Source organism: Paralichthys olivaceus, chromosome 20 (assembly GCF_024713975.1).
Source record: "Paralichthys olivaceus isolate ysfri-2021 chromosome 20, ASM2471397v2, whole genome shotgun sequence".
NCBI classification, from domain to species: Eukaryota; Metazoa; Chordata; class Actinopteri; order Pleuronectiformes; family Paralichthyidae; genus Paralichthys; species Paralichthys olivaceus.
Window position 1 is genome coordinate 6896530 of NC_091112.1, and position 27916 is coordinate 6924445.

At 40.1% G+C, this 27916-nt stretch overlaps 1 protein-coding gene across 7 annotated transcripts in view; it reads right to left on the bottom strand.

Annotated features, from left to right (window-relative positions):
• Window positions 1–27500, bottom strand: part of akap9 (A kinase (PRKA) anchor protein 9) — a 54773-nt gene extending 27273 nt beyond the window's left edge. For 5 of the 7 annotated variants that reach the window (XM_069516748.1, XM_020101966.2, XM_020101969.2 and 2 more), the window contains exons 1-20: window positions 27226–27500; window positions 20022–20288; window positions 17457–17501; window positions 16870–16929; window positions 15529–15663; window positions 15246–15401; window positions 14872–15069; window positions 11879–14761; window positions 10532–10612; window positions 8600–8747; window positions 8344–8414; window positions 7811–7928; window positions 7515–7612; window positions 7324–7426; window positions 6765–6993; window positions 4682–4742; window positions 3406–3744; window positions 2791–3066; window positions 850–986; window positions 380–591 (exon numbers count right to left, since the gene is read on the bottom strand). In XM_069516748.1, the coding sequence (XP_069372849.1) occupies window positions 380–591; window positions 850–986; window positions 2791–3066; window positions 3406–3744; window positions 4682–4742; window positions 6765–6993; window positions 7324–7426; window positions 7515–7612; window positions 7811–7928; window positions 8344–8414; window positions 8600–8747; window positions 10532–10612; window positions 11879–14761; window positions 14872–15069; window positions 15246–15401; window positions 15529–15663; window positions 16870–16929; window positions 17457–17501; window positions 20022–20288; window positions 27226–27273 (5665 nt within the window). In that variant the 5' untranslated portion in view covers window positions 27274–27500. Of the gene's footprint in view, window positions 1–379; window positions 592–849; window positions 987–2790; window positions 3067–3405; window positions 3745–4681; window positions 4743–6764; window positions 6994–7323; window positions 7427–7514; window positions 7613–7810; window positions 7929–8343; window positions 8415–8599; window positions 8748–10531; window positions 10613–11878; window positions 14762–14871; window positions 15070–15245; window positions 15402–15528; window positions 15664–16869; window positions 16930–17456; window positions 17502–20021; window positions 20289–20559; window positions 20657–27225 lie in introns of those variants that run through there. The other 2 variants (XM_069516747.1, XM_020101968.2) reach the window with 2 other exon arrangements.
• Window positions 27501–27916: the final 416 nt, after the last annotated feature.

Consider the following 27916-nt stretch of genomic DNA (forward strand, 5'->3'; position numbering starts at 1 on the left):
TTTTGGCATAAATACAAAGGGGTGGATCCACAATTTCTTCCTCCACTTTCTTTAACATTGCTGTTTTTAACATTATTACCACTTTCCCAGGGAATCATTTGAATAAAAAATCATGTACATTGAATTTAAAGGGACTGATGAGTCTTGGCAGATTTTGGATGTTGGATGATGACTCTGAGGCCTCATGAAGTGCAGCTGCAGTGGCAGAACTGCAGAAGACATTCCAGTACTGAGAGTCTACAGTACATTTTGACAGTATACTCTTACTTCTTTTTTCTAACTACAGAATGACATTTGAACCACAGTCATTCCATCTGTGGCCAGTATAAAGAGACCAGCATCTATATCTACACCATTTCTAAACCTTTGTGATACTTGCCTGCAGCATAAGGCCTGAAGGGCTGTGTGTTGACTTTCTGCCAGGTTGCTCTCTGTGAGGTCGTGTGGGGCGTTGCAGCCTGCTGCTCTTCACTGGAAGCATCACACAGACTTTGCATGTGGAGCCCCATAGTTTCCTCTGCTGCTGCCGTTGTCTTCAGAACATCGACCAGCACCTGACTGAGTTTCTCATTGGCTTTACGCAACAGGTTTCTAAAAGAACAAGAGAAAACAAAGTGTAGTTAATACTTCAATATGTGAAGTGGACATCAAGAAGGAAAAGTCAGTAAAAGCTTGAAATTAAACTTGTGTCAAACCACAAAGGAAAGACTTTGCCAACTTTGGCTTGAATTGGAAATCAGTACTAAAGTCTGTGATTCATGGACAGAATTAAACAAACAAAGAACTTTCGTTGTGCAGAAACTTGATTTGATTATTAGAGCATTAGAGAGCAGTATGAATGCAATATACCTTTCATTGTCCATATCGGAAGACTCTCCATCATTCGTTGAGGATAACTTTAGTGCATAAGACTCCTTTATTCCCGTCCCACCTGGATCTTCCTCTTCCTCAGCTTCTTCCTGATCGTCTTTCCTCTTCTTTAGGGCCTGGACGGGCAGGAGAGAGAACACAGACAGCAGCCCCGTCATTGTAAAATCGCAGCGGGATAAAAACTCTGAGAAGCAGAGGACAGCGTGGCTGAATGTGCCACTATCAGCGAGAGTGAATTCAAATTAGGCACCATACAGCACACGTACGTGCACGCTGCCCTTTCTACGAGCACACAGACACACACAAACAAACACAAAGACGCACTTCTCACTCTCTTGGAGCTGAAAGAAACACTACTATCTTTGTGCTGCTATGGCAACAGGTGCACCTGAGGCAAAGACACGATAGCGCCACCTCCTGGGAGTACAGCATAAACTCAGCTCAACTTCTACAGTCTCACAGACACGACGACTGTGCAAGAGACTTCAGATGAGCGAGATGGACACTGTTCTCAATTAAAGTACTTTTATAGACACATATGAGTAAATGTTTTAAATGACACTTGTATAGTGTTCCTAACAAACAATATTTAATACTGTTTACATAGTGAGGTATTAAAATTTGTTACATGCAAGAGAAGCATTGAATAAGCTGGTTTGTGGTAAAGTAGCACAGAATTGGGTTACAGCTAAAAAAAATTTTTAAGTATGTTTTATTTTAACAGATCTCAAATCTAATGACTATAATATGAAGTCAAAATGTCAGATTACAAAATAACCCAGACAAAAAAAAGAGTTGAGTGTTTCAGACAGTAAATTTGCATATTGGTGCACACAAAAACATGGAACTCTAAACACAAAACCAACATACAATCATCAATCGATGTTCCATCATTTGTTCATTTCAAAAGCTTGTTTTACAAACTTTCATCGTCATAATTTATAATCTTGACCTATTTTATCCATATCTAATGGTCCCAGGGAACATTAAAGGTTTGTTTCCAAAATAAAGGTTTTATGCAGGATATCCATTTACAAAAGATCATTCTGGCTTTTTAAGTAAATTTAAATCAATGAGATAATTGAGGAGAATTTACTAGAGAATAACACGCTGCAAAAAACCTCTCAGCTGGGTGTTATAGACTAAAGACAACATGCCAGAGATGTCTTTTTCATTATTAAAATTAATCTAAGCCACTAATAGAAGCTTAAGAACATTTTTCTCTGAATTATAATCTGAATCAGCACCAAGTGTGTGCAGGAGCAACTCAATTGATAAGGAACACTGAACCTGACAGCCACTGCTACCACACAGTTAAAGCCTAATCATGCAATAAATGGTAAGTGAAAGACGACCAGACCCTGGGATTAGCTCTTCATGAATGAGGTCTATTTTTTGACATCAAACCAATAAACTGCTGTTAATAACCTTGAGGAATTGTTTTCCCCAAATCTGGTTATGGCTATGTATAACTAAAAGAGCTTTTTAAAAGTATCTCAATTTATAGCAAAAATAATCACACACTTTAATGAGAGAGCAGCTATTTGTATCTTGTGGTCCTGTGTTTCTTTTTAGGTGAAAAGTGGGTTAAAAAATATTTAAAATAGCATCTGACACGCAACCCATTGTTAATGTTACTGTTAACTTGAAAACCAAAATATGTTGCTGTTAAAAGTTTGCACAAGGCAAAATAAAACAGCCCCAACCACAATATTAACTATATACAGTATGTTGACACTAAGTCATAGCCAGCAGGTAAAGAGCTCAGGCATACATAATCAATGATACAGTATACATCAGTCTAATTGATGCAATACCTGCATTGTAAGACATTATTGCCACATCAGAAGTGAGTTGTCTCAGATGAAATATGGTGAGGGGTCAAAATAAATAAACAGATTAGAATAACCGCTCACTAACCTGCTCAGGTGCTGTTTCACTTCTCTGCAGCTCCTCCTTTAATTTTCGGATCTCTGCGTTCCTCTCCTCCAGCTCCTTCTCCAGTCTCTCCCTCTCCACCTCCTCCATCCAGGCGCCCGGGGAGAATGAAGCCCTGGGAGTTGGCTGCTTGTCCTCCCTCTCCTTCATCTCCTCCTCATATGACCGTGTCTGCATTGAGGTACTCGTCAGGCAGGAACGCTTGATGCGAGCCAGCTCAGTCTGCTGTGCAAACTCCACTGACATCTGAACTATGGCCTGACAGAAAACATGGATACAAAGATATTTTACAGAACTCTATATTATGTGGGACATGATGTGAATCTGAGAGGGTTAAATTGCGTTTTAAACTTTTCAGAATAACTCTAGGGCTGCAACGACTGGTTTCATTTTCGATTATTCTGCAGATTATTTTGTTAACTAATTCTTTGGTCTTTAAAATGATGACACCTAACATGTGCTGTCAGAACTATTAAGTTAAGTTAAGTATGACAATGACTAATAACAAATACATCTTTTCATATCAATAAAAATAAATACAATCGTCGTCAATACTGTCTACATATGAGAGTAGCAGTAAAATGCCTGGCCACCTACTTTAGCAACTTCTTCCTCCACTCTCTCCCAGTGTTGTTTTTCTTCCAGCACGACCTGCCTGGCCGCCTCAAGGGTCCCACTGGAGCTTCCAGCACAGCTGAAATCCTGCTCCCTCTCTCCTCTCTCTTCCTGACACTCCTCTCTTTGCCTCCCCTGCTCACTTTCTTCTCTCAGTCTCCTCAGCTCACTGTTGTGCTGTTCCTTCAGAGTGGCCACCTCTTGGACATACTTGTGGTAGAGAGCTTTCCTCAGAGCCTGCAGCTGTGCAGTCAGGCCTGCAAACCTGCTAGGCAAACTCAACTCTACACCTCCCTCTGACAACTCTTGTTCAAGCTGGTCCTGTGAAGAGTGAAGACAGCAGAGAAGAGGAGGATAGGAGTAGTTGCAGGGATTAAAATTCAAGTCCTAGATAACAGCACACTGAAGTGTTTTAAAATTATGCTGACTACAAGCCAGTTATAAGAAGTTCTAAAAAACAAAAGTTCCTCAAGACAGTTCCTGAAATAAACAGGTTTTCTTCACTGTTGCTCAAACCAACCCACTAATAAATGCACTATTTTGTTCTCTCCTCCCCCTTAGGGGAGGGGATGACAGGGCGATTAAGAGATGTCTTGCCTTATATTACAGCTACATTTTCCCCCAACACACTACTGCTCTGTCTCGTGATGAATCCCTGTCTTGTTTGTTTCACAGTCATGGAGCTTCTGTGCTAGCACTCGCCTCAAGCTTAACATTTCCAATCCAAATATATAATGTCTTTAAAGTGTCATGCCAAGTTTTTTTTTAGTTTCTGTTCCTCCTGTGCGTCAGTCAATCTTCCACTATCGCTGATCTCTGCGGATGAGGAGGCAGGAGGCCCACGGTTGCGAGTTGTGGACTTCTGACGTTGGAGGGAGTGAGAGTGACAGGCTGGGAAGGGATGGAAGTTGGAGCGATGCGAGAGGGAGATGACTTCAATGGAGAGCGGGTCATTCACGCAAGACAGAATCCTCTTTTCACGCAGCCACTGAGACTACAGTAAGTCCACTTGGTTCACAAGTAGCACGCTAAAGTGGCGGGTTATGTAACGTCTGACCCTTTTAATCGTTAGATATAGGTTTGCTCATGATGTTGGTTCTGAAGCAAAGCTAGGGATTTAGAGCATGTTTTAGCCTAAAGGCTGCAACAACCCCCAACTGTCATAGCATTTTAATGCATGTACACGTTTCGGCTCATGGTGGGATGTGATCCATGTGACGTGAGGGATTTAGATGAGACCAAAATGCAGAAGTCAAACCTTTAGGTCCTCGATGTGCTCGTCTGTCCTCTCAGAGCTGGACTCAGGAACTGTGGACAAGCTGAAAGTCAGAAAGCGAAATTAATTGTTCTGTGAACTAAACATGAGTTTAAAAGTTTACAGATTCAGATTTTTGTATACAATATTACAGGAAAGAATAAATGCAATATCATAAAATTAATTCTTAATTCTTTTGCGTCTATAAGGACCATGAAGCCGTGAACCAGGGACACTGTTATTACCAGAATGCATGTTGGCTCTTATAGCAATATTTCAAAGGAGACTATCACACCTTGGTTTAAGTAAGATTTTAAGTCTGAATATTTTCTGTCATACAAATTTGATGGTTTATACTTTGGGATCAGAGTCCACAACAAAAAAATAAGAACAACTGAAAGATTTTTGATTCGAATTGAAAATAAATTGAAGTGACGGCATATTTGGGCAGCTGGTTTGTTTAATGATTAATTAATTAATATATTATTTTAAAAAAGGAAAAATGCCCTTCTAGTCCAAAGTTGCATTTTCAAATTCCTTGTTTTGTATGAACAATATTTCAACAGCTTCATACATATTACATAATAATACATATATTTGTATATCGTCAGGATTTATGTGAAGTTAATGGGAGTAAATAGAAATCCAGGTTTTACTGTATGTCTGGGAATCTTTTTCTAAAGCATGACTAGCATTAGACAACAATTTTTTAAGATCTAGTCATGAAAACTATAATACTAAGATATTAAGTGTATATAGAGAATCAAACAGTGGAGGGCAGCAGCATCTAAGTTTTCACAGTAACAGTGGGACTCACCCACAGCAATCTAGATGATAGAATATAAATTATTCTGTGACCATATGTCATCACTAGTATTTCAGAGATATTAATTGTTTATGATTAAGTATTGTTTGCATAAAATTTTTTGCAGTGTGTACTTTTTACACAGGAATAAATAAAAAGCCATTTGTGATAGGTTATGCCACAGACTATATATATTTGTATATGTTACAGTCAGTGGTTTATTTACACCTGACAGTAAATACCTGATGCTTTTGCCATTTCAACCTGAAATTCATTAAAAAAACAATTTGGTTTCATCTTCTGAGCACTTATGTAGAGTGCCTCAAATTCATCTTGTCTCCTACGTATAGCACGTCAGTGCGTCAATGATCACTTCCCTCAGGAAGCCATCTGGAATAGTTGAAAAGGCACTTTTCTAGGTTAGAGGACTAACAAAAGGCCTGAATGACGCTTTACACGAACTGGTGAATATTTCATTAGTCGAGTCTTTGTCGTCAAAGGAACTGGGTCAGATAGCTGCCACATGCTACATAGCATGTGCAGACCAGCAGATGTTAGAAGATAACTTGGGCATCATGTAGCTCAGTATTTTTTTATATGCACTGTATAAAACAATCAACTATTTACATGAGTTCCTCTAATTTAAAGTAAACTGAATGAGAAGAACCAGTGAAAGAGAAGATCAAACCAGATTGTTAAACATACTAAGTTTAATTGATTGGATCACCATTTAATTTCAAACCTTGGTTCAGATCTCCCTGTGTCTGTGTGGGTGTTCTAAGGGGAATCTGGCTTCCTCTCACAGTCCAAAGATACACAGCTTAGGTTATCCGATGACTCTAAATTGACTACAGGAGTGTGACTGGTTGTTTGTCTATGTATGTTGGCCCTGCGGTATGCTGGCGACCTTTCTAGGGTGTATCCGCTGTACCAGCTTAGACTGGCTCCACCTCTCTCTGTGACCATCAAAGGATGAACAGTTTAGAAAAGGAATGGATGGACCATTTTCTCTTTCTGAACGTCTGTGACACCTGAGATAACAATTCTACATACTGAAGCAAATTCTCTTATTTTGTTATCACATCGTAAAGACATAGATCATTTGGAAAGTCTGGCATTTCAGTTTTTTTATTTGGCACCATTTATGTTTCCTGTGATCAACATTTCATGTAGTTTCTAATCACCATCTGTGTAATTGATGTTTGCTTTAAAATGCATTTACGTCTGTTTAAAAACTTGTGTGAGAACTTATCACGTGTTGTGTTTTCACAGTGTCCTCACCTGTAGTGGGTCTGTGTGCTTGTGGCCTCCTGTAGTTGCTGCTGCAGCAGGAAGAGCTCAGTGGCGAATCGCTCCTCTGCCTCTATGGCCTCATGTTGGTAGTGAGCTCTGAGACGCTCCAGCTCTTGTCTGTGACTCTCCTCCAGCTGGAGCTGCTTCTCCTGAGCCTCCATCTTCAGCTTCTGTAACTCACTGGCTATGGAGGTAGATGGTGCCCCAACCTGCTCCTCTGAACACAATGATAAAGAGGAGAAATGTGAAAGATGCTTAACCGTGTGGTATTTATGTTTAGAATCAATTAAATGAAACTTAAAATGTTCCTTCTTGAAAAAAATGGCCTCTGCAGTGACAAATGACCTTATCTATAAGTAAGAAATTCATGTGTAAATAGAGACGAATCAAAGCAACAGTGAACGGTACTGCCACATCTAAAAACAGGTAAGAGAAATGTGCTATTTTCAGGTATGTGTTTTTCAGTATATACACAGGGTGTGGAAAGTTTCAAGATAGAATGTTTTATTGATTTAGAATTTTCATTATACACTTCAACTCTGTTTACCTTTGCTTGAGGAGCTATAGCTGGCAACCTGCACACGTAGGTCACAGATCTCCTTCTCACTGCTGCTCTTCAGTTCATTGAACGCCATCTGCAGTTCTATCATCTGTGACACAAACAGATTGGTTAGCGTGTCTCTGTTGACTCTGTTATCCACCTCTGTTCATTAAACAGACTCAGTCTTCAGATTTTACCTTGTTCCCATCCACCCTCAGCAGAGCCTGGAGCTGTGACAGTCTCTGATGCTCCTGTTCAATCCTCTCCCTCACCTGATGAAGACCTCTGTATAGCTCTACAATTAGAGACAGAAATGTGTCATATACCGTTTTAGACTCTAGTTTTATTTTAAAATGTACAAGTATGTTGCTGGATTTTGAATATACAGTTGTACACAGATATGCTGTATATATTCAGAAAGCACTGCTGCATTCAAGTTTTGTTCTTTGTGGTACTTTTTTTTAAATTTCTTGAATTCTATGACTAATTTTACCTCTGGCTTCCTGTATAATGGAGGTGGATTCACTAGTTTCAGGTCTTTCCTCTGAAGGGGGCTGCCAGCTCAGATCAACACTTTCCAAAAACTCTTCACCGAACAACTTTCGGAAAGACTGAAAGAGAAATGTTTGCACACTGTGATAACGTAAAGACACAAAACATTTACCTTTATTACAGTCTTTGTATTTATATAATTACCTCCGCCAAGGAGGTCATGTTTTCACCCCTATCTGTTTGTTGGTTGGTTGGTTTGTAAGTAGGATAACACAAAACTACTGAATGGGATTCCATGAAACTTCATGAAAGGTTGGAACGTGGGCGAATAAAGAACACGTTCAAGTTTGGCACAGATCTGGACAAAGGTGCAGAGGAATTTTTTCTTTAACATTGTTAGATTTTCACCAATTTTCCAGGGAATATTGTTTGATATCTGAGTGTGCTTAATTTAGTTGAATATAATTGAAGGGGATTTTTGAGCCTTGGCGTAGGTCTATATTGTGTGACATTCTATATTTTAAATATAATTACCAGAATGATCTCAATGCATTCTTCTGACACAGCTTGTAACATGTTCTGATATTTGAAGAATTTTGGCTCATCTGTGAAAAAAGCAGAAAATTCATGATGATAACAGAGTAGAAAAGAAATGCTCGATATATCAGCGAACCAGAATCCCATTCTGTTTTGATCCATCATGAATGATGCATCAAAGCACCCGAAAGGGACCACTGCTTTGCCAGAAACACAGAGGCACACAAAGGCAACCAACTGCACATCAGCTCACCAAGGTCGCTGTGAACTTTCTGATTCTGCAATTTCAGCTCCAGGGAGTGTGTGTGGGCATCCGTCTCCTCCTGCAGCAGCTCGACCTGGGCGGCATGGATCTGAGACAGGCTGATGCGCTGGGCCTCCATCTGCAGCTGGCACTCACCCTTAAGACAAGAAGAAGACATATTCCTCATCAACGTTTCCATGTATATGACAGTGTTTGTCCTAATTTTCTTAAAAATGGTCACAAACGGTAACAAGACTAGAATTAGTGCTAATCAACAATTCAGTTCTTGAGTTATGGTAAAAATGCATTTTGCAAGGACACAGTGGATTTGAACTTTGACCTTTGAGCAAATTCTGATCAGATCATTCTTGACTTTAAGTAAACGTTTGTGCTAAATTTGATGGAACAAAAGAACAACCTCAAGATATTAAGAGCCAGCGTGGAGGAACGAAAGGAAAATGCTGCGCAGCTTGGAAGAGTTGTAAAAAGAACAGGATAATATCACTTTAATTAATCACAAATTATATTATGCAGCATGTTTCCGTATTTGCTAATTAGAGGGGCTAAATGATGAAATAACATAATCTTGTTTCTGTCAGAGCAGTGGCCATCTGTTTTCATGAGAAGAGGTCTGTCATTATCACTTCTGGGACAGAGAACAAAAGGCACACAGTGAGCCTTTCTCTAATTATGCATAATGCATTAGCTCCAATTCGTCAGGGCTTCACATTTATGAAATGGCGATTCTTTTACCTTTGATGTCAGACGTTTTTAAAGTGCACTCTGCATCTTAATTAAGCAGCATTCAAAATGCTTTGTACCCATCCACACTATATCTGACGGTGCAGTGAAGAGAGGTCTCTTAAAGCTGCAATCACGTGCATGTTGCTGCTCAAAAAAACATGACGTACAAACAAGTTTACTGAGAAAAATAACTGATACTAAATTAATTAATATAACCTATAAAAACATGAAGGATTGATTTGCCCTTGTGCAGGAACGTCTCTTAAAAAATAGGTTCGTTTTTAAGTGTCACGACACTGTATACAAAGATGGATGAAATGACAGCTCCCTAAAAGTGAAGCCAAATCATCTCCACCGCCCCCTGGTGGCTGGCTGCAGTATAGGCCATAAACCCAGCAACCTCCAAGTAAGTGGATAGAACTAGAGTCAAAACATACTTCTGATAAAAGTGTCTAAGAAGGTTTCTGTAATTTCAGGGTCATACTGATATTTGTTCGAATGTTTATTTTCTTAATAAGTTTGGTTTTAATTAGTTCTTTGATGCTATGAAGATTCAGAAATCATTATTGACATGACATGTTTTGGCTGGACCTCATTACCAAAGCTCCATCTCCTGAAGCAGGAAAAACACTTTGAAATCATTTTCAATGAGATACATGAACAAATGTACATATGGTAAGTTAAATATGCTGCTCTCCATGCCTACTTACTGAGAAGTTTTTTAGATTTCATGGGAATATTTTGGCAAAGAAATTCATGAACAATTCAGTAGTTGCTAGGAAATCTCTCTCTGACAGCCGCCTTGGGCGGTGTCAAGGATCATCCTGTAATGTCATGGACAAGTTGGCTAATGAAAGATGTTTATAGCCAAACTATTCCCTCTTTATTTCTTTCACAGTACTGCACTGCTCTGGAAATGTTTTGAGGCTAATACGTCTACTGGCACAGCTATATTTTCATCTGCTAATTGACTTCAGTTGATGTGCAGTCACGACACTGTTGTTTTCCAGTTTTAATTTGCATGAACAATTTCGGGGGCGCTAAGTAAATATCATGACGCCTCCTCACTAAGAGGTTGTATTCATCAAACTGAAATAATACAAAACTGCTATATGAGCATCTGTTTATTGAGCATTAGAGTGTTTGATGTTCTATATCAAAGTCAAGGATGGGAAGTAAGCGGTTAGTGCCATTTACATGCTCAGTAGTCTCTTTTCCCTCTGCTCTCTGGCATGCGACAGGCTCCGCGTGATGGCCGTCCATCCCATGTTGGCTCACCTAAATAAGAAAGCAGAAAAAATATTGTAGTTTTTTTTTTTCAAACCTGTTTGAAATATTACCCCAATACAAATGCAGACAAATGGGACATGATGGACAGAAAGACAAGATGTATCATTATGGACCACTTCCTGAGAGGGAGAGTAAGTGTACAGTTTGTTATTAAAGTTGTCCGCCTACATTTCAGAATGAAATAGTTCTGATTATTGTCTGTTTTTTCATTATTCAAATTCAGGTCCACAGTGAAGCTGTTTATTAAACCAATTATTTAAGTTGTGGTCTTGGCAGTACAAAGGTAGAACATCTTATAACAGAATATAAAGACATATTGAATAAAAACTAATTTCCCCACATCACGACTTCTAAACTTGCATTTCAGGTTGGGCTTTTTTGGTCAAGCACACAGAAAATACTCCAACTCAGGAACTGACGAGGATCAATACAGAACACAGATGTGAAATGGCAGACGGACACTGTAAACTATCTTTTGTCTGGTGTAACTGAGACAGAGCTTGAAGTGACACAGACACAGACGTGACTGGGGTAAAATGGCTTCTCACCTCAAACCCTTCACTCCCTGCAGGAGGGAAAGAAACTACAATGTACCCATTTCTACACAATGGCAATGATTCAAAGCTGTCAGAAGACTGTGGGTGATTGTTTTCTGTTCTTTTCAATTTTCAGTCCTTTTCCAAAGCAACATCACATTCTGACTGCAGACTGGCAGCATCAAATGAAAGCACATTATAAATATTGCATGGCCCCCCTTTAAAAGTAGAAATGAGCAGAATAGCGATAAAGTCTTGACACCTCACTGCTTTGTGCAGGTTGAACTATGTGTGCATTTTCTCTTTTACATTACAGTCCCACAAGTGCCCCCTTTGATGCCAATGAATGGTCCTCACACACTTAATAAAAGACAGGGTTATCTAATTGTCTGACTGTGCAGCTCAATGCTGCCGAGTGATAAGCCTTTGCACTCATGACTGTCACTGGGGAGAAAACATCCCTCAGCCATATGTTCCATGTTTAAGCTTTATTTGGCTATGGATGCTGTGCACGCATTTGTGATGAGGCTGATTACAACATGAGACATCACAGGATTAATTGTGAATGACATACACGCCTCTTTCACTGCACATTCTGTAGACACAGTTTTCGAAAAGCCAATCAAACATGTAATTTAATTCTGACTAAAAAAGGTAGAGAAAAGGCAGTGCAGTCATTTTAGAGTGGTGCAGTAGCTGTATGTCAGTGAGCGCCTACCTGTTTGTTGATGTTGCCTCTGCCTCCGTCTCCCTGGTACCCGTCAGTGGAGTCCTCCTTACTGGCCCTCTCCTGTGAACGTGATATAACCTGGCTCTCCATCTGAGGCTGCTTCTCCTGCTCTGCGGCACTTGTAGCTCTCTCTTCCTCCGCTGCTGCCTCCTCTTCCTCCTCCCTTTGCGTTTCTTGTCTGCTGCCAGATGGAGAAGTGACCAGTTTGCGCTCCTGCTTCGACCTCTGCCGTCTCTTGCGCCTGTTTGACCCTGAAGCTGTGGACTTCTGTGGCGAGGATCGTCCTTCAACAGGTCCCTCCCCCAAAGACTGGTCTGCCGCTGCATTAGTCTGCAAAATCTTCTGGAGATCCAGGGTCTGCTTGATGTTGTCTCTCTCAGCCTCAGCTGTCCGCAGCAGAGACTGAAGACCCTTTATCTCCTCTCGCAAAGATTGAATCTCAGAGTGATGATCCTCAAAAGAACTAACTGGCTCAGCAGCTTCCTCTTCTGTCTGCAGCTTAGCTTTACTCTGGGCATCCTGCCCCCTTGCCTGCTCTCTCATAATCTCTTGTTCTTTTTCCAGTTCTTTTTCTAGGCTTTCATTCTGGGCCATGACCTTTGTGTTTTCTTTTCTCACGTTCATCAGCTCGTCCTCCAGCTGTCCCACTTTGCTCTCTGTGAACATGAGTTTCTCTGTAACTTCAGAAACCCTCCTAGCCAGGATTTCCTTCTCACCCAAAGTAACATTCAGTTTCTCCATTAGCTCAGCAGTAACTTTTTTGACCGAAGCTTCACTCTCTGTTTTAGCATCCTCCAATTTGATATCTCTGCTGCTCTCTTCCAGATCCAGAATCTGTGACTGAAGGCTGGCAATTTTCGCCGCTGACTCATGTGTGTCCTTCAGTGTCCTCTCTTCTAACTGCGTCTTTGCCTCAATGAGACACATGTACTCCTCCTTCAGCTCCTGGTAGTTTACCTCAAAATTCTTTTCAGCGAATGAGAAAGTAGTCCTCTGGTTTTCAATTTTCTCTCTGAGCTCATCTACTAGTTGCTGAATTTGATTATTTTCTGTTGTCAGTGTCTCAATTTCCAAAAAGTTTGAGTCCAACTCTTCTTTTAAAGTGTTATTAGATTCTATTAACGTTGTCTTTTCTAATTCCTGCTCTTTCCACTTGTTCTCCCAGGATTGTTCTTTGTCTTGTGTCTGTTTTTCCAGCACTTCTTTCTTTTCTCGTAATGTCTGAATTTCATTTTCCATTCTAGCTCGTTCTTCTCCTCCCTTTCTCAATTCTTCGATCTCCACCTGAAGCTCTTTGAGCTGCTGGACAAGCTCATCTGCTTTGGAGCTGTGCAAAGCCAGCTTTAGATCTTCTTTCAGGCCAACAATTTGGTCCAAAAGCTCATCTCGCTCTGTGGCAAAATTTGTCTTCTCTCTTCGTGACAGATGCAGCTCTTCTTCGTAACTAACACGCAACTCATGCAGCACTCTCTCATGTTTAACAGCAGCTTCATTAAGAAGATTTTCTGTGTTCATGAAGCTCTCCCTCTGCAATTCTTCACGCAGATGGGTAAGCTCTTCCTCATGGCTGAACAGAAGCTGAGTCCTGAGCCGGTCGAGCTCTGCTTCCTGAGACTCGGCCATTCGGTCCAGTACAGCATCTTTCTCCCTCTCTAGCATCTCCAACTTGATCTTGTAGTTGGTTACTTCTGATTCATGTTTAGTTTCTGCATCTTGAGCAGCTTCCTGAGCAGCGGCCAGCTCGCTCCTCAGACCGTCAATTGTCTCCTGGAGGCGCTGCAGTTCACCATGTTGGCTTTCCTGAGAGATAAGACTGCGTGAGACCTGCTCCACTTTTTCATTAGCAGAACAAAGATCCTGAAGAAGATAATCAACCTTGACCTGCAGGTTGAGCTTTTCTTGGGTGACTTGGCTTAGCTCATGTATGGTTTTATCATGCATTGATTGGGTTTGCTCTACTGTCTCCTGAAGCTCCTTAATCCTAGCATTGAGACTAACCACCTCAGCAGCGCTAACAGTTGAGCTTTGAGACAGTTGTGCTTTAAGAAGCTCGAGCTCAGAACTATGGAGCTCAGTCATTTGCTCCACTTTCGCTGCATGTTGTAGATTAAGCTCCTGCTTCATTTGGACAATTTGCTGGCCATACATCTCGTCCAGCTCTGCCCTGAGAACTTCGAGCTTCTTTCCAGTCTCATCCTGCATTTTTTGGATGGTGTCACTTTCCGACAGGCTGCCCTGGTGACAGCGTTTCTGCAGGTCCTCCACTGTGCCCATGAGCTGCTTGATTTCATTAGAAGACATTCGCTCTTTCTGTCTGGAGTTTGAAAGTTCACCCTTACAACTTTCCAACTCTGCTCGCTCATTCTCCAGTTCTAATTTACAACTCTCCATTTCACCCATACGGCTTTCCAAGTCAGACTTGGTGCTCTCCAACTCATCCAGACATTTTTCAAGCTCTGATTCTTTTGCGGCCATTCGCTGCTGGATATCACTCAGGCGTTTTTCAGAGGTCTCAAGCTCATCCTCGAGCTGTGTGAGAGAGCAGTCACGTTCTGAAATGACTCTCTCTTGCTCTGCTATGATCAAGTCTTTCTCGTCTGATTGCTGTATAATATTTTCATTTGAAGTCCTTGCCACGTGAGCCAGTTCCTCTCTGAGCAGGGTTAATGACCTCTCATGCTCCGTGATTATTGCAGTTTGCTCTGAAATGAACAGACTTTTCTCTTCCAGTGTTTGTGCAAAAGACTCCTCTGCCACTCTCAAGTCCATCACCAGCTGCTCCTGACCCGCAAGGACTTTTTCTTGTTCAGCAATCAGCAGGTCCTTTTTGATTATCCTCTGTGTAAATGACTCTTCTGATCTTCGTCCTGACTGCAAAGAAAACAAAGGGTCAAATTAAGAACATAATGTGCAACCACTCAAATTTTACAGAATAAAATATAAAATATATCTGATAACCTAAACACTAAGTAACTTCTCACCATCTCCATCTCATTGAGTTTGTGTTGGAGCTGGCTGATGTGCTCTAGCTGTTCAATGCTCCTCTCCTGGTGTTTTTTGGACTCCACGTTCATTTCCTCCAGCTGCTGCTGGTACTGGACAAGCTGCTGCCTGGTCTGCAGTAGATCAGCTGCAGTGCTGCTGTGGCTGGTGTTCCTTAGTGTCTCTCCCGCCTGCAGCTGTAATAAAGGAAAATAAAATGTACAAATATGTACAAACTCCTCACACACACATTAATTTCTAATTGGAGAGATGGATAAAAAACAGAAGACCAAAGCTATAATTCTATAAAAATTATAGAATAGAGGGATTTTAAACTTCATATATTATATTCAAGACTAATATGCATTCCCACCTGCTGGAACTGAATTTGTAATTTTTGACTTTGCTCTGTCAGCTCCAGGAATTCTTTCATGATCTCGTCTTTCTCTTCACGGGCCTGCTGAAGGTTTGCTGTGAGCTGTGTGATGATGCCATCTCGCTGCTTCAGAGCAGCTTCAAAATCCTGCAGCTGTAAAAGTAATATTGCATAAGTAAAATGACCTTACATAGAGATTAAGGCTGACATTATACAGCAGCAATAAACAGATATTTAGTAGTTTAGTATCCAAAATAAAATATCTTATTAAAATCTCTACCTGCTGCACTCCTTCTGTACCAAAGGCAGCTCTGATTTCCTCCTGACTCAGCTCCTCCACTGCCTGGGTCTTGGCAGCAAGTGCGTCCTGCATTGTACCCCCCTTTGTCACCTGTGGCAGGGACTCAACCTCCTCCTAAACAGCAAAATAACAGTAAGAGGTAGCGGCACATTTACATAGCTTTGTTAGAGGACACAAGATGAGGTCTCAGGAATGAGCTGAGCTCAAAGTCACCAGCCCAGAGAAACAGCAGTTAGTTTCAAGAGTCAGGGCCACATGAAGGAATGCATAGTAAAAATGTTAATGTTTCCAAAAGAAAGGACTTCACAGCTGCTAGTCAAGATAATCTGCAAAAAACAACAACCCAAAGCAGTTTAGTAAAGTCTGTCAAAGTTCGTTCTAATCAGGTATTTAAAGGTTAAATTAAAGTCAGCTGAAAATTCTTAATAAAAAAAAACAAGTGAATTTGTGAGTCCAGCAAAGTTAATACTATTCTTGGAAAAAACATTTTTAGTGCTTTAAAAATCTATTTCTTCGTCTTGAATTTGAATTGCTGAGGAAATGTATGTCTACAAATGATATTTCAATGTTTATACTTTCTCGATTTAGATTTTATTGGACTCAAAACTCTCTCTTAAATTTCACCTTCTTTATCCTTCGTTGCAGAGAGGGGACAGAAACACTCCCATATCACTGTTATCTCACTTTATCTTTAAAAGATGCAGAGCTTTAGAATGCTGATCAAAGCAGGAATAATTAAGAGGTTTCATCCCACATTAAAAAAATCTTAACTTCATTTGAAAAATTAATGAATATGGTAAGATTGTTAGCACTTATATATTTCAAACACTAATTGTACAGATAAGTCCTGATTGGGTTCATATACTAATATTCCTCCCCAACACCAGTCATCCTGCACTCAGTATGTGACTTTGACCATTTTCAGATTTGCAACCTCCATGGTTTTTGTCTCCTTTGTTTGAATATCACAATAGTGAATCTAAAGGCAGCTGGTCTTTACGTAACAACTCCTGTCTTCTCTCCTTCAAAGACTTCAATGTGTTATTCCTTCTTTTCCACCATTCAGTGTAAACTCAACTCCTGTTACATTTCTTCTTTGAAAATATAATTCATATAGATTTTTTTTCTTTACCCACGTCATAGTTCTCAGAGTATGTGGATATATGCTCAGGTTAAGTACAGCATAAAAGCAGGCAAGGTTAGTGGGTTACAAGAAATCTTGCAGAAGACTTAAATGTTAAAAAAACAGAGTCAATACAGCAGCCAGAGGGTTTGCTAGCAAAGCAGAGCCAGAGGAACTGCCTGATCAGATTACTGTACCCAGATAAAATCCTTCGCAGACATCATTAGATTCATCATCTCATCATGGCATCCATTAACCTGTTAATTCACAAGGTGGTCAGTGAAACACAAAAAGCCTTTGTGTTTTAGAAATGATCCTTCTGTAGATTTGTACCAAATCTGATCTTTTATATGATTTAATTTCCTTTAAAATATTATGAAATGTTGGTCCCAATCAGAGATAAATATTTAATGAATTTCCAATAATACTGCTTTTGTCCCATTTAATACAGACTGACTGTCTCATGGTCAGAGCAGTTGTACGGGGGCCAGCGGGGGCACTCTTTAAAAACATGAAAATTATTTATGAACCATAGACACATTATCATATCATCAACTGTCAATCTGTTGGACTGAGTAGATACAGCTGATGAGATAAACCATGATACTGACTCACTACAGTGATATGCCTCCTTCCACTCGTATGACAATAAATCACATAACAAACTACCACACTAAAAGTCATATGCAGTCATAAGTCATATTTTATGATTTACCATAAAATTAAACAAATAAAAGTTCATCTTAAAAGGTGATAATATATATTTTGAGAGAGGTCATCTCACCTCTGAGGAATAATCTTCAGCAGTAGTGGACACTTCACTCTCAGGCTGCAACAAAAAAACAATAAAGTCATTCATCAATGAATCACATTTATCACAAAGAAAACCGCTAAATCTTTAAATTTCAGGGTCGTCTATTGCAATATTAAAAGATGTCCCAATTTTTTTCAGAAGTTTTCTTAATCTACACTAGAATTCAATATAATATAAAATCCACATACTAACATATTCAGTCATAACAATCAGTAACAATGCTTTTCTTGTGTCCTACTTCAGATGCTCCTTTCTCCCTCCCACACAGAAATGATGGCCAATATTGAAATCTACTTTTAATTTAATTCGTACGTCATAAAATAAAAATATGTGGGGCCAGCACAGGATAAACATTTACAAGTTTTGTTTTAACTAATAGCAGAACTTGGACGTCACCTCAAACTGTGGGTGGCAGCATGCACAAAGTAGATAATTGGTTGATAACATGTGACATGTCAAGGGATGAGATTCGAAAGCTGGATCCAATTTGGACCCAGTTACCAGTCGGCTGGTAGTAGCTGGTGATGTTCACTCATCTGTAGCTGGTAACTAAATTTGCTTAATACTTTTAAAAAGTGTTTTTCAAATTATTCTCATGTAATTTAACATAGGAAGTACAGTTTGTGTGCATGAATTAATGCTTCTTCCCTCCCAACCAACCAGAGTTAATGAGACATCTTAATGTCATGGCTATTTTAGCCTTAAGTAACTTGTTGACAGGTAAAATCCATTAACATTCAATTAGGCATCTAAAAGGATTCAGATTCGATAAGTGGATTAGATACTGGATCTAAATTTAATAAAATGCTAAAGACTATAGAAAATCTTTGATAAGAGAGTTTCATGCAAAGTTTACTTCCAAGCGCTGAAGTTGATGATGCATCAATGAGTCAACACTTGTATATGCAATTATAATCCATTACAGATGCTGCCAAAGAACTTATGAAACCTTTCGGTTTCCTCTTTGTTTCCACAGCAACCACTTTAAATCTCAAAGAAAGCAGAATCGTCACAAAAATCCCTGAAGAGATCCGAGCACCGTGACACTTTTTTCTGGGACAAGAAGGAAAATGTGTGAGAGCAAATGAAGCATTTACGTCCAAGTGGTTATCTGCATATATAATTCAAACACATGGTCTTGCTCTGTCTCTTTAGATTCATGTCTTAAGCTTTTTGGAAGAGTTGTGTGACTCAGTCCAAAGACAAAAAACAAGAGAATGAAAAAAACACTTCATAGATTCAATCAGCACTTAAGGTCTGCAGAAAAGTGTTGCAAGGCCACAGGAATTGGGCACACAGACTGACGCCTCGCTACCTGTTTAAAGGCAACTGTCTGTTTCCATGACGACGGCCAGTTCTGTGGGCATGTACTTTATCAGACGTACAGTGGGTTCAAGGAGAGAGAGGCTGTACGGTGCTGATGAAAAGACTAACAGGGCTCGAATGATGGAGAAAAAACATGCAAGGGCCCTTAGCCCTGAGTTTTAGATGGCTGATTTATTAGAGGATGATGTAACTGCTGGAATATTTATTTATCAGCCTTTGCTCCAAATTCATCTATTGGAATTCATTGCAGATCTGAAGGTCATGTATGTTTGCAAAGCTTACAGACCAATGTCAACTAGCATTTCAAAGCATTTTATGAAGGAAAAAAAATATATAAATTTGACTGACCATGATTAAAGTCACAAGAATCAAGGCTTAGAGGGGTTGCGGTTATATTTGTGAAATGAATTCACAGAATGCAACAACATTAAAAATGTTATCCTCCCTGTGTTAAGTTTCAAAGATCATGAAGATATCGGTCAGTGATGAATGAAACAATTAAGATGAAAGTTCAACAAAATCCCCCAAACAACCAACTTTAAAAAGTTGAGTTTTAAGGATTTTTTTTTTTTTTTTTAAATACTTTTGTTTAGTGTTATTGGGTCAAAGCGATCTGTATAAAGAGCCAAACATTTGCACGCAATGCTCATAAATAGTTTACCTCTCGTGTGTTCAAACTGAATATTGGCTGATGTAAGGTAATTTGATTTTTTTTTTACACTCTCAAATATAAACATTGTCAGCCTTAAAAATCCAGTTCCAGCCTCTGCTCTGGGAAATCTCTCACACTGGCAACAAGATGCAGGCTTTGAAAAGAAATCTAAAAATGCATTGAAGGTATTTTAAAAAGGCAAATTTCAGCCTTGAGGTACAACATAAGACAACGACTCTTTGAAATATCCTTCATTATTTGTGTGGTTTCACAAATGTATCACCCCCTGTATCTACTGTGTATGTTCAAACAAGTTAAGGATTTAAATCAAAGATTGTCGGTTCAATTCTTCTCATCAAATTCAACGTGGCAAACCCCAGGAATGATTCCTGAATGTGTCACTTTACTAGACTACAACTTCATCTGTCATGAGTTGTGGTGCTACAGATGCCTAATTTGCACAGTTTGTCCAGGGGAAATAAATAGACGTGTTCAGAATGTGTCAATATTTCCCACAATCCTTTATGGCTGTGATAAAGTTAAAGAAGGAAGTCTACCTCTATAGTGTAGGTCTGATCATGCTTGACTCTCTCTCCGCTTCGTAGCGTCCTTGCGAAGGTAAACTCTGTGGTGGGGGGGTCTTTAGTTCCCTCTTGTGCTCCATCTCGTCCTCCAACTGAGATGTCCTCTACTTCTGTAGACTGATCGGGGTCCACCCTTCCCTGCGAATCACCCTCTGAATCCTCCGTTGTCCTCTTTTTCTTCTTCCTCTTCTGATTCCTCTGGGAGTCGGCGTGAGCTTTTCTCTGGCGGTACTCTGCCAGCTGGAGAGAACAGAGGGAATCAGACTATTAAATATATAGAAATTACATTTTTCAAAGGTCATCCTCGGATGTACATTTAAGCAACGATCATTTCAAAAATTAGTCTTGTCTTAACTCCCAGTCGTTGCCTCCGTTGAGATGTTTGTTTACGTGACCCTGATCTTCAGACGTACCGGAAATAACCACCTGCTTTAGTCAAACTCATAAGCCATTAGTCTGCCTACATAATTAATGCTTATAATAAATTAAATATATACAAATATCAACCTACGCTGAGTCTGCACAGTTTGGAGAAACTCGACTGAAACATCTTGTCGCCCAAAAAGGTGTCTTCCCAGCTCCAAGTGAATCCTCCCTCCCTGTGTCCATATGACACAACACATGCCTCTTGCTGTGCCAGTGCTAATCCCGAGTAAAGGGATTACATTTTCAAACTATGTCGACGATCTGTCCAAACAGCCAATAACATGTTTTTGTGGTCTTTGATTCTTCGAAGCATTAAATAAAACCCTTAAAGACAGACACCTCTTGTTTTCTGTCAAGGATTTCCACAAATTTATGAGGCTACATCTCCACTTGATCTCATTGAAAAGTGCTTGTGTGTAATGAGGTTTTGTATTTGGGATTAGAGCTCATTCAAATCTTTCATTTTCTCTAAACAGAATCTCTATTGCAGTTACTATTATTATTACTACTATTCACCCTAACTGAAACTGGTATTTTGAGTAAATATGAGAAAAATATGTTTTTGCTTAAAATTATGTCTTGATGTAATTATGTAAGTAAGTATTGTATCTGAGTGCTGCATTGTAATGTTTGACTTTAATAATGTATTTTAACTAGAAATATTAGTCTATACAGCTAACTCTCACAGTATTGTGTCTGTTAATTCATGAGCACTGTCTCTAAATAAATAACTACTTAAATATCGATTCATTATTAATTTATTTTTATTTTATTCATCATATATGTGGAAGTGAAGTAATTGAATACTGTCTCTATTTTCCTTGACTTAACAAATTTAATTAAAAAGGTTTGTTTAAGGTAACGTGTGCTACTCTAATAATCTAATTCACAACTCGCTCTCCTTCTTTCTCTCCGAGCAGTTGGTCCTACAAATGCTCATTATGTATGATTGACAGATGACGGAAAACAGCTGAGCGGGGCAGACAGCAGGGGCTACAGGTGTCACACCACAGGTGCTGCATGGATCCCCATGGATATAGATAGGTTGGTTGCCAGGATACCATGCCAATACTTGCTTACCTGTCTGGAATGACACTGACTGTATGCTCCATAACAATCCTAAACTTGAGCTGAAATGGTTCATCAATGAATCAAAAGATGTGTGTGTATATAGTATAGAATGTGTAACTTAATTTTGAAAGCCTGTTTTATTTGACATTGCAACCCCATACCCACATTTCAAAAAATGACCCAAAAAGATTTTGGATTGAGTAAAAAAAAATGTGCCGATTCTTTTTTTCTTTTTGGTTGATCGACTTATCAATTACCTACTGCAGCGCTACGTGTCTCTCACTTGCAGCACAGATTTTATCCACTTACTGTAGCAGGCGAACCCCAATCCTGCAGGAGCTTAAGTAGGCACTTTTTTACTGGTCTGACGATGCTGCACAAAAGGTTAGAGGTGGACACGACAGAGCTGAGAGTGGGCGTCGTGATCACGTCTCCCACCTACAACACACGGCTAAAAAGCTCAAAGGACTCTTGATCTGTGTCTCTGCACATCCACACACACTCCACCCCTCATCCAAATATACCCACCTATCTGTATTTTCACAAGAGCTTTATCCATCCCATACCAGGGCACACGGCGAGAGATATGAATGAATGTCAGGCTTACAGAACAAGGCTGTCCATTTCTGACTGAATGTTAGTAACACACAAGCCCCAGTGTGCGATATGGAGAGCACATGCCAGCCAAGATCATGCCAAAAAAACACTGACTTTGAGGGAAGCCTTGCCTTTCATTGAGCTGCTTATCATAGCGAGCTGCCTTATTTTGGCTGCACAGACCAGAGCATCAGCTCAGCATATGGCATAATGGAGCCTGTTTGGCTGTACCACCATCTGGGAAACAGAGACTACGTAGGTGAATCACCATCTGCTGTCTGAAAACATTTACACATATTTTTTTTCACAGGCTGTTTGTCCCTTTAAATGTAATAGTAGCAGATTAACAATCAGGTGTGATTACAATCATGTGTTAATGGGGCATCAAAAATCAATGTTGTGACCGTAAGAATGAACACTGTATATATATCTAAATCGTATGAAGAAAATTATGTAGTAGTTTGAGGATATAGGAACACAAATACAGAGTAATATATTACAATGTATAACACCCTGGAGTATGATCTACCTAAAAAATAGTTCATACAGTAGTAGCTATCTCTGAATTGTGTCTAGTTACATCACACCATTGTGTATGATGTTGGGATCAATAAGAAGGATTGAGCAATGACAATAATGGATTTTTATATGATTTATAATCTTCATATTTTACCACTTCTTCCCATGTGCCAATGACCCACCAACACGAGGGTCGAAATCCTCTGCTTTACACACACATGCCGGTTAAAACACAGCATCTAAAGCTACCACGGCACCACCTGGTTCATCACCAGTACAGCAGGGAGATAAATCTGAGTCAAGAGGCAAACACAGGCAGTGCAATGACCACAACTCATGCATGTCTTAAAGAAAAGGGTTGAAACCTGCTCCAAAGTCAGTTTACACTTCTAATTGTGTTTGAGTAGCAGGTAGAGTCAATCTTGTGGGTTATGCTGCAACAGCAACAATACTCAACAGGAGCATTTTGCCAGTAAACAGTGTATTAAACAAATTGAAGGTTCCGTGTACATAATACAGAGGTAATGCAACACAAGTACTGAAGATAAGATGCTTCTTAGAAATTAAAATCACTGTAAGCTTCCCCCAATAACATCTTAAGTAGCAGACAGACAAATCACCCTCATTTCTCTCTGAAACATATATTCGTCACAATCAAACATGCCCTTGCCTTTCCATGAAATCCGAGCCACAATCAATGTCAAGTATCCTTATAACCTCTGCAGAGAGTTATCGAAGTGCTTGTGCGAACATCATACTAATGACTGCAACCACAGTCTCCCTCCCAAGGGGGCTGTGCAGTGAGCTACATGTAAATGTCCTTAGAAAAAGCTACTTCTTTGGGGAAAAACAGCATCAGACACATATTCCCTGTTAGAAGAACAAAAACAGAAACTTTCTTTTGTCTTTTCATGTGCAACACCACAGCATCGACATAAAATCATCCAGATTCCAGGCTCAGTAACTTCAACTGTATGATAGATTGTGTCTAGCTGAAGTTCATGTGACATGTGGAGGCAACATCCTGGGTTTGAATGTAGCCTATAGGAGGATTTTTGCAGATCCTCACCTTGTTTTATACCCACATTTAATGTGCAGAGTTTTTCTGGTTTCCATATACACCAATATGTAGCATTATTTCTTTTTATAACAGAATATATTTCCAGCCATAACAAACTGCAGTTGTTCTGGGTGACCTGACTTCACACTTTCAAAACCCAGGCAGCCTCTTGCGTGGTATGATTTCTGTGTGCAGCCTCAGATTACACATATACTCTCCTGCCTCTGTAACTCTCTGCAAGTTGCTGACTGTTGACAATATTGTGTCAAGCAAAAACAAAGTCTTTGTGCATTTCAAAGTAAGAGCTCAATTACCATAAAAGTTCTCAGGTCTGCACAGAAAGTTAGTTCATCATACAGGCTGGAGCTAATTAAACCTGGGCAGCTGTTAGACCATCACATTCAATTAATCAAATGGAAATCCCTTCTTAAGCAGGACAACACGCTAAAATAAGACTTTCAACATGTATCCAGTGTTTTGTTGCTGCATTACAGATGATAAATACTGAAGCAAAACAGTAAAACTCTGCAGTGTCAATTCAACCAATTAATAAGCCATGGTGGTAATAATCTATTCATCACAGAGAGCGATGCAGGGTATGTTCATGCTTAGTCACCTGAAGGATTAACTATTCAGGCCTTCACTAAGTAGATCAACTTGTACCTCTGCTGACCTCAGAACCTCCAACTCTGACGGACAGTGAACCTGACCTTTTGGCTGTGTGGAAACAAACAGAAAATCTTCTATTAAAATGAGCTGTGCTATGCATGGTCCAGAAAATGCTTTCTCAGGATTATCTTGAATATATACGATTAAATAATGTACATTTATTTAAGACTTTTAAGGTTAAAATTACATTTTTCAAAAATCCTGTATTAAAGTAGAAGGGAACTTAGAGACCACTTATCTTTAAAAGTTAATGGGTTCTTGGCTAATACCAAGTTAGTATGTAATTTTAGCTTAATCCTGCTAACAAACAGGCAAACAGCAATGAAAGTATAACCTCCTTGGTGGAGGCAATTATTAAATTAAATTTTTTGCCGAAGGGTAGCAAATTCTGCATAGATACAAACTAAACACATAAATGCATAATCATAATGACAGATGCTGGTAAATGTACAATGATATTTTTAGTTTGTGCCACGTGGACACATCAGAGAAGCAGGGAAACAAATAATTGTGACGTCTGCAGCCCTTCAGCCAAATGAACAAACACTGCGGTGCCCTCCCTCTTCAACCATCAGTATAATTCTATAAGTGCTGGAACAACAAATAGGCTGGCACACATTATTCCCTGAAGTCACATTAAACATCTGTGCTGCTCAAAATACTGACAGTGGCGGGCTAATGGACTGAAAGTGTAAAAATAAAAAATTGAAATGTACCTTTCTATTGTTTAATGGAGAGATTTGGACCCTTTGGCCTTTGTTGACTCATGACACCCATTCAAATCTCTCCTGCATGTTTTAGTTTATGAAATTGAACTGCACTGGAATACACAGATAATGTTGGCCTGTTAGTGGCACTAAAAAGTGACTTTACAATTAGATACCTTGAAGCATCTGTAAAGTCTGAGCTTAAACAGCATGGGACTGGTGAAAATACAAGTCATATCTTCCCTCCTGGTGAGCGTGAAAGGTACCATGAGCCTGTGAGTTCCTTCTGACCTGACACTCAATCTTACACCATCATGAGCTCATCACAGCAGTGATGGGTGCTTTTCAAGTCTCAGAGGATGGAACACAAGGACAAATCTATCATGTAACTGAAGCCAAAGTCTTCCACATTGTCAATATGATCTTTTTTTTCCTTAGAGCAAAGTAAAAACAATGTGTCTGCAGCTAATGTCTTAGAACAATAGCTTAGGAAAACCAGACCACAATCAGCATTCTGCTCATCGTCTGGGATGACTCAATACTCGGGACAAATGTCATTTCAAGCAAGACATACAAAGGAAGACGGACATTTTTAGACTTCAACATGGACGCTTCAACAAACATCCACCCCATGTCTTGCTTCTGCTTTTCAACTGGAAAATGACAACAGGAGCAGTTCTGAAAAAATGTCATATTACTTCTGAACTAACACCAAAATCAATTTCTGTAGACGTTTTTAGAGAAAGTATGTCATGCCATTATCCAAATGGTCCCCAAAGGTTGCTGAGTGACTACAGTATATATCAGCTTGGCTTCAACCTAAGCTTTTGGGGGGATAGTAGAATAAACAATGAATCTCCTGGATCTTCCTGTGAACATTTATCAATGTGTTTCTCTGCTGCATGTGAGCACATGGCGACGGGTACTATAGAGACAACAGGTGTGAGATCCTCCTGCAGAACAGAGGGGCCTTTTGTAAACCAAAAATGCCTGAGCCACAACCAGGGAGATGGTCTTTCTTAAGGTCTCCCCCCACTGTGCAAACCTAAACCACTGCGAAACCATGAGTGACCAAACGACAAACAGCATAACAGATGTTTCTCTGCAGGGTCAGGGTGGAAAGTGGTTTGATTGCAGCGCTTTATCAAGTCAATATTCTCAACTCTTATTATAATGTTTAGAAATGCATGAGGTCTATAATAGGCTGATATACATATTTTGCAGAGTATTTTAGCAGAGATCCTGCAGGGCCATGCAACACCTCACACAAGCTGCAAGAAAAGCACAGCTCAGGTCAGAGCAGAGGTCCTCCAATGATACATCAACAGATGTGTGTTATGTTTTTATAGGGAGGGGGTTATGTGTTTCTTTTCTTGTTATGTGTTGTGCTGTGATTGTCTAGTCGTGGGCACACTGAGGCAAATTCCTAAAAACGGACTTTTGTGGCAATAAGTACTGAATCTTGAATGTGTAACATATTTATTTCAGTGTCTTTCATTCATCACATCAGACGTTTAATTCAACACACAACTTATTTCCTTCTTTCTCTATAGCAACATTGTTTTGAATGGGTTGCTGAATAGCTGCATTAGTGGGGAGGGGGAGGTAGGAGGTGTGTGTGTGTGTGTGTATGTGTTGGGGGGGTTACCCTGACCTTATTCTTGATAAGTCAATGGTAGCACACCCGTCTGACATGTGGGGCAGTGCACGTTCTGCCCAGAGGGGGTATGTCCTGCATATCCTGTTCCACCAGCCTGTCAGCTTCACTTCCTCCGGCGTTTGATAACAACGTGGATAACAAAGTGTGTGATTCCAGGTTGCATCGTGCACACGCTCCCTACACGTCACACTAACCAGTGAAGTCAAAGCTGCGGCACACACGCAGCTTGACAAAGGAGGCTGTGGCTAGCTGCAGCGAGCCGACCCCCGGCTGCCTGCCCGGCTGTCTGGCTGTCAGAGCGGGGCGCGTGTTCGCTGACAGCTGAGACAGGGGGGTCGTTCGGGGTGTAGAAGGGGGAGGGGGCGCACACTAACAGCTGACACACAGAGGACACAAGTAGAAACCGAGGTTCAGGGACTTGTTCCCCAGCAGAGGGACAGAGTTAAGCTAACTCACTGACAGTCCTACCTTAGCTTTGCCGGCCTCCAGCTTCTTCTGCCGCTCCTCGTCCTCCATCACCGCGGGGCCTGTGGCAGAAACGGGGAGAGGAGCTGCGTCATGCGAAACACCAGCGACCAAGAGCCGAAGTTGAGAGTGTCCCCGGCCGCTCGCTGCCGGAGACTGGGTGACTCTTGTTCACTAAGTGCTGTCTCCTTGTTGGTACTCCGCCGCCATGTTTTCCACGTAAACATGAGACACAACTGTGGTGACGTCGTGTAGGTGCCTCCATGGCCACGCCCACTGACATTCCACCAGTGGTGCCTTCATGAGCCGTAAGAAATGTCGGAATTAATCTCGCTCGGCCATTTACGTTCAAGTGGGTTTTTTGTAAACACAGCCCATAGTACTGATAACGAAGTCCAGGTGGATCCACATGGACACACAGCAAAGACAAGAGCTCACCAAAGTTAGAAAATAACTTTTGGATTAGTATAAATATGGAAATATTAAGCACTTTGCAATAAATCCAGACATTATACTGACACTGAGCCCACATTTGTGAACAGTGCCCTGTTTGTTTAATACAAAGACAGTATTTAAAACCAGTATAAAACATAAAGTTAAAGGTATAATGTAATATATCATAACATATCATAACATGAGAGATACAGATATAAAATAATATATCATGCATGTCACTTCACGTCATGTTACATCA